Source organism: Salvelinus sp. IW2-2015, linkage group LG22 (assembly GCF_002910315.2).
Source record: "Salvelinus sp. IW2-2015 linkage group LG22, ASM291031v2, whole genome shotgun sequence".
In the NCBI taxonomy this organism is placed as follows: domain Eukaryota; kingdom Metazoa; phylum Chordata; class Actinopteri; order Salmoniformes; family Salmonidae; genus Salvelinus; species Salvelinus sp. IW2-2015.
In genome coordinates this window covers 37,530,945-37,536,455 of record NC_036862.1, presented here as the reverse complement: position 1 = coordinate 37,536,455, position 5,511 = coordinate 37,530,945, and the positions used below count along the sequence as shown (strand labels likewise).

General features: G+C 44.3%; 1 protein-coding gene across 1 annotated transcript; it reads left to right on the top strand.

Annotated features, from left to right (window-relative positions):
• The first annotated feature begins 2,257 nt into the window (after positions 1–2,257).
• LOC111982561 (extracellular calcium-sensing receptor-like) lies at positions 2,258–5,511 on the top strand. Its single transcript, XM_024014145.3, has 5 exons — positions 2,258–2,545; positions 2,736–3,548; positions 3,706–3,933; positions 4,207–4,330; positions 4,565–5,511. Exons 1-5 carry the CDS (start codon positions 2,258–2,260, stop codon positions 5,476–5,478), a joined length of 2,367 nt encoding a protein of 788 aa, XP_023869913.2. The 3' UTR covers positions 5,479–5,511.

The following is a 5,511-nucleotide window of genomic DNA, read 5'->3' as shown; positions in this document are numbered from 1 at the left end:
CTTTATCCCACCCATTGTAATACAAAGGGACCTACTAGATAACTGGGGTTGGACAGGTGTCTATAAAGCCCATGGTGGTGCCTCATCCTAAACTGGTTGCTGATAAAGCTCTTCTAAAAGGATAGTTGATCTTAAAGACTGAAAGCCTCAACAGCCCCAGCTGGTGAAAAAGAGGGATCTAGTTATGGGTACACATTTATATTCTCGATGAGTCCAGTTTCATGTTTTGCAACAGTTCGGCAAGTAAGGTCAATAGTTCGGTAGCAAGGTCAATAGTTCGGCAAGTAAGGTCAATAGTTCGGTACCAAGGTCAATAGTTTGGTAGTAAGGTCAATAGTTCGGTAGCAAGGTCAATAGTTTGGTAGCAAGGTCAATAGTTCGGTAGCAAGGTCAATAGTTCGGTAGCAAGGTCAAAAGTTCGGTACCAAGGTCAATAGTTTGGTAGCAAGGTCAATAGTTCAGTAGCAAGGTCAATAGTTCGGTTGTAAGGTCACTAGTTCTGTAATAAGGTCAATAGTTCGGTAGGTAAGGTCAACAGTTAAACCACTGATGTATTTCTGTACATGTCACGCCCTGACTTTAGTTATATTTGTTTTCTTTATTTGTTGGTTAGGTCAGGGTGTGACAAGAGTGGTTTGTTTAGTTTAAATTGTCTAGGGGTTTTTGGCTTGTCTAAGGGTTTTGTCTATCTATGGGGATTTGGTATGGTCTAGGGGATTGTAGGTTTATGGTGGTCTGAATTGGTTCCCAATCAGAGACAGCTGTTTCTCGTTGTCTCTGATTGGGGAGCCTATTTAGGTTGCCATTTCCATGTTGGTTTTGTGGGTAGTTGTTTTCTGTTTTGTGTGAGTACCTGATAGAACTGTTGCGTTTTGTTCCAATTTAGTTTTTTTTGTTTCAGTGTTCAGGTTATAATAAACATCATGAACACGTACCACGCTGCGCTTTGGTCTAMTCCTTCTTCCTCAGACGAACATCGTTACAGTACATGTAGCCGCCACAGAGTTTAAGCCCATCAAAGAGCAGCCACGTGCCCCGATACAGTACATAATGTGCCACATGTTGAAAGTGTTACATTACACTGTGAACAGCAGAGCACTACCTACAGTACAGTAGTTAAAGAGACCTACAGGCTAAATCATGCTTGGCGCATGCGTCCTCACTGTGAGGACTTGGGTTGCCGGCACCAGGCGGGCTCTCCTATGCTCTCTTAAGACCCCTACGTCATTCTCTCGATACCTCAGAGACCTGTCACACCTCCTACATGCCAGGTTGAAGGGGGTGTGGGCAGGATGTGGACGGGGACAGGAGCAGGGACTGGAGCACCGACAGACAGGGCCTCTGTGGTACGGCTCTGAGACAGACACAGGGTTCTGAGAGTATAAAGAGATGAGCTGTGAGGGGCCACAGAGCCACAGAGCAACAGAGMCAGCCCTAGCTCTAGACTGCACTACGGAGCCAGGAGCGATGCCACTGCTGGAGCTTGTCCTGTTGGTGCTGCTGGTAGTGATAGGGGAGGGAGAACCTGTGTGCAGGCTGCAGGGCAGGGCAGAGCTGCCAGAGCTGGCCAAGGMTGGGGACCTTGTCATCGGAGGCATCTTCACCTTCCAGACGGAGTACGACGGCAGGGTACCCAACTTCCAGAGTTTACCAGACCAACCAAGGTGTAAGAAGTGAGTATCCTCTCTCAGTTGAAGATAACTTTTTTTTTGTTTCAAATATGGGACTTTCACTGTTTTCAATGTTATGAGTTATTTTTTAATCTACTGTCCATCTGAGGTTAGTCTCGTAGCGTTTTAATCTACTGTCCATCTGAGGTTAATCTCATAGCGTTTTAATCTACTGTCCATCTGAGGTTTATCTCCTAGGGTTTTAATCTACTGTCCATCTGAGGTTTATCTCATAGGGTTTTAATCTACTGTCCATCTGAGGTTTATCTCCTAGGGTTTTAATCTACTGTCCATCTGAGGTTAATCTCTTAGGGTTTTAATCTACTGTCCATCTGAGGTTTATCTCGTAGCGTTTTAATCTACTGTCCATCTGAGGTTTATCTCTTAGGGTTTTAATCTACTGTCCATCTGAGGTTTATCTCGTAGGGTTTTAATCTACTGTCCATCTGAGGTTTATTTCCTAGGGTTTTAATCTACGTCATCTGAGGTTTACCTCCTAGGGTTTTGGGTTGTGTGTAAGACTGGTGAGATATATTTTGCCTTCTTTAATGGCACATCTTTTACATTTTTTAAAATCTCTCTTCAGTATGAATTTCAGAGAATTCCAATTTGCACAAACACTTATATTTGCAAGTGAAGAAATCAATCGAAATCCGGCAATTCTCCCAAACCATACTCTGGGCTACAATATCTACAATGCGTGTGGATACGACAACATCCTGAAGTCTGGTTTGGCTTTATCCAATGGCCAGGAGAAGTTTATCGATGAAGGGAACTGCACCAAGACAGACATGGCTCAGGCTGTCATAGGCCACTCTGCCTCGACACCAACAATAGGATTGGCCCGAATCATCGGAAGGTTTCGTATACCAGTAGTAAGATGTTCTATTCACTTTTCTATGAACTCATACAATAAAATATATACTTTTATATTGCCACTATACACAAGGTGTTATTTTTTGTCGATCAATGTCTTAAAATAACAAAACATAGCTCTTGGTGTCAAAACTACTGTACAGTATGTCATGTCAGGTTTCCAATAAGATGCTGTTATTTTGTACACAGATCAGCCACTTCGCCACCTGTGCGTGTCTGAGTAACAGAAAGGAGTTCCCCTCCTTCTTCAGAACCATCCCCAGTGACTTCTACCAGAGTAGAGCCCTGGCMMARCTGGTCAAAYACTTTGGCTGGASCTGGGTGGGGGCTATAAGCAGTGATAATGACTATGGGAATAGAGGCATAGCCACCTTCCTGCTAGCTGCACAGGAGGAGGGAGTGTGTATAGAATACTCTGAGGCATTTGAGCAGACAGGTCCGCGCCATGAGCTTCTCAGGATAGTGGAGATTATTAAACAGTCCAGTTCAAAGGTCATCATGGCCTTCATGACCCACAGGGAGATCAAGGTTCTGGYGAGTGAGCTCTACAGGCACAATATCACAGGACTRCAGTGGATCGGCAGTGATGCCTGGATCACAGAYCCTTCTCTCACTGCCATCGAGGGACACAGCGCCCTGGTGGGCGCCATAGGCTTCACGGTGACCAGGGCTCACATCCYCGGGCTGGGAGAGCATCTGAGGGATGTCCACCCCTCTCACTTCCCCAACAGCATGTTTCTCAGGGATTTCTGGGAGATTGTGTTYGACTGCTCKCTCAATGWGACTACAGMACCTAAGAGGAAGCCATGCAAYGGCTCTGAGAGTTTAAGAGACGTGCAGAACACGTTCACAGATGTGTCCAAGCTGACATTCACTAATAATGTGTATAAGTCTGTGTATGCTGTGGCTCATGCCCTCCACAACCTGTTGACATGTGAGGAGAGCCAGGGCCCCTTCTCTAATGGGAGCTGTGCTCAACCTACACACATCCAGCCATGGCAGGTGAGCAAGAATATACCTCTAAAAAAGTGACCTTTGTCTWTTTCAAGTCAGTTAAAGTAAAATAAATGGTTTCACTGTAGACTGATAATAACAGAATGMTGATGCAAAGCTACATAGAAAACAACTTTTCTTTCTTGACCATTTCTCCTCTCTCTAGCTGTTGCACTATCTACAGTCTGTCAATTTCACAACGGGAGAGGACGAGAGAGTATTTTTTGACAGCAATGGAGATTCCCCAGCAAGATATGAACTTGTTAATTTACAAAGTGCCACATCGGGAACCATGGAAGTGGCCACAGTCGGTTTCTATGGCGGGTCTTTGACTGGAGACCACCAGTTCACTATGAACAACGTTAGCATTGTATGGGGAGGAAATAGTGAGACGGTACATTTTCATATTGTCTTGTTCTCATATCTCTGGCTGGGAAGTCAGTATGCTATCCTGCATGGTATTCTTTAACACAACAATTACACTTAACCTCAGCCACTCAGCCCCTGTTGGTATGTACAGTATTGAGACAAGTCAAATCACACACTCTACAGTGCACAAACATTGGTGATTTATGATTAACAGGATAGATATGTACAATACATGAGTGAACATGAGTACCCAAACTCTCCTTGGTCCCCTATGTGAGTCTGTTTGTGTGTGTTCCAGGTACCTGTGTCAGTGTGCAGTGAGAGCTGTCCCCCAGGCACTCGTAAGGCTGTACAGAAAGGAAARCCTGTATGCTGTTATGACTGTGTCCCATGTTCAGGCGGCGAGATCAGCAACACTACAGGTAAATTACACTCGGCCATCAAAAATACAGTTGGTGAGGTGAATACATGCTGGGTTACATACTGGACATCACATTTTATTCTAATGTGTGCTGGCCTTCACAAATCCCTTAAACCTCTTAACTGAAAATGTGAATAGAACCAACAGAGCATAAAATTTGTCAAATGTTCTGCATGTTTTCCTGAATCATTAACATTATGTTTTTTTTCTGGGGGGGTTTTCTTTCTCTAAACAGATTCAGCCGAGTGCATGAAGTGCCCAGTCCAATACTGGTCCAATGGGAGAGGGGATAGATGTGTCATAAAAGAGATTGAATTCCTGTCCTACACTGAGCTCATGGGGGTCATTTTACTTCTGTTTTGTTTGATTGGGGTTTGTTTAACTATTATTATAGCAACAATTTTCTTCCAATTCCGAGACACCCCCATCGTCAGGGCCAACAACTCTGAGCTGAGCTTCCTGCTGCTCTTCTCCTTGACTCTGTGTTTTCTATGTTCTCTTACTTTCATTGGCCGGCCCTCTGAGTGGTCCTGTATGCTGCGCCACACAGYGTTTGGGATCACCTTCGTCCTCTGCATCTCTTGTGTTCTGGGGAAAACAATAGTGGTGTTGATGGCCTTCAGGGCTACACTTCCAGCCAGTAATGTCATGAAATGGTTTGGTCCTCCACAGCAGAGACTCAGTGTTCTGGCTTTCACTCTCATACAGGTCCTGATCTGTGTTCTTTGGTTAACAGTCTCCCCTCCTTTCCCCTACAAGAACATGAAGACCTATAAGGAAAAGATCATTCTAGAGTGTGATGTGGGTTCAGCTATTGGTTTCTGGGCTGTGTTGGGGTATATAGGACTCCTGGCTCTCTTGTGCTTTGTGCTGGCTTTTCTGGCTCGAAAGCTGCCTGATAACTTCAATGAGGCCAAATTCATCACCTTCAGCATRCTCATATTCTGTGCAGTCTGGATCACCTTTATCCCAGCTTATGTCAGCTCTCCTGGGAAGTTCACTGTAGCTGTGGAGATCTTTGCTATTCTGGCCTCTAGTTATGGAATGCTATTTTGCATCTTTCTTCCTAAATGTTTCATTATATTGCTGAGACCAAAGGAAAACACCAAAAAACATATGATGGGGAAGACCAATGATATACGTTACTAACTTTTTGGTCATTTAAATACAAAAACAATTACA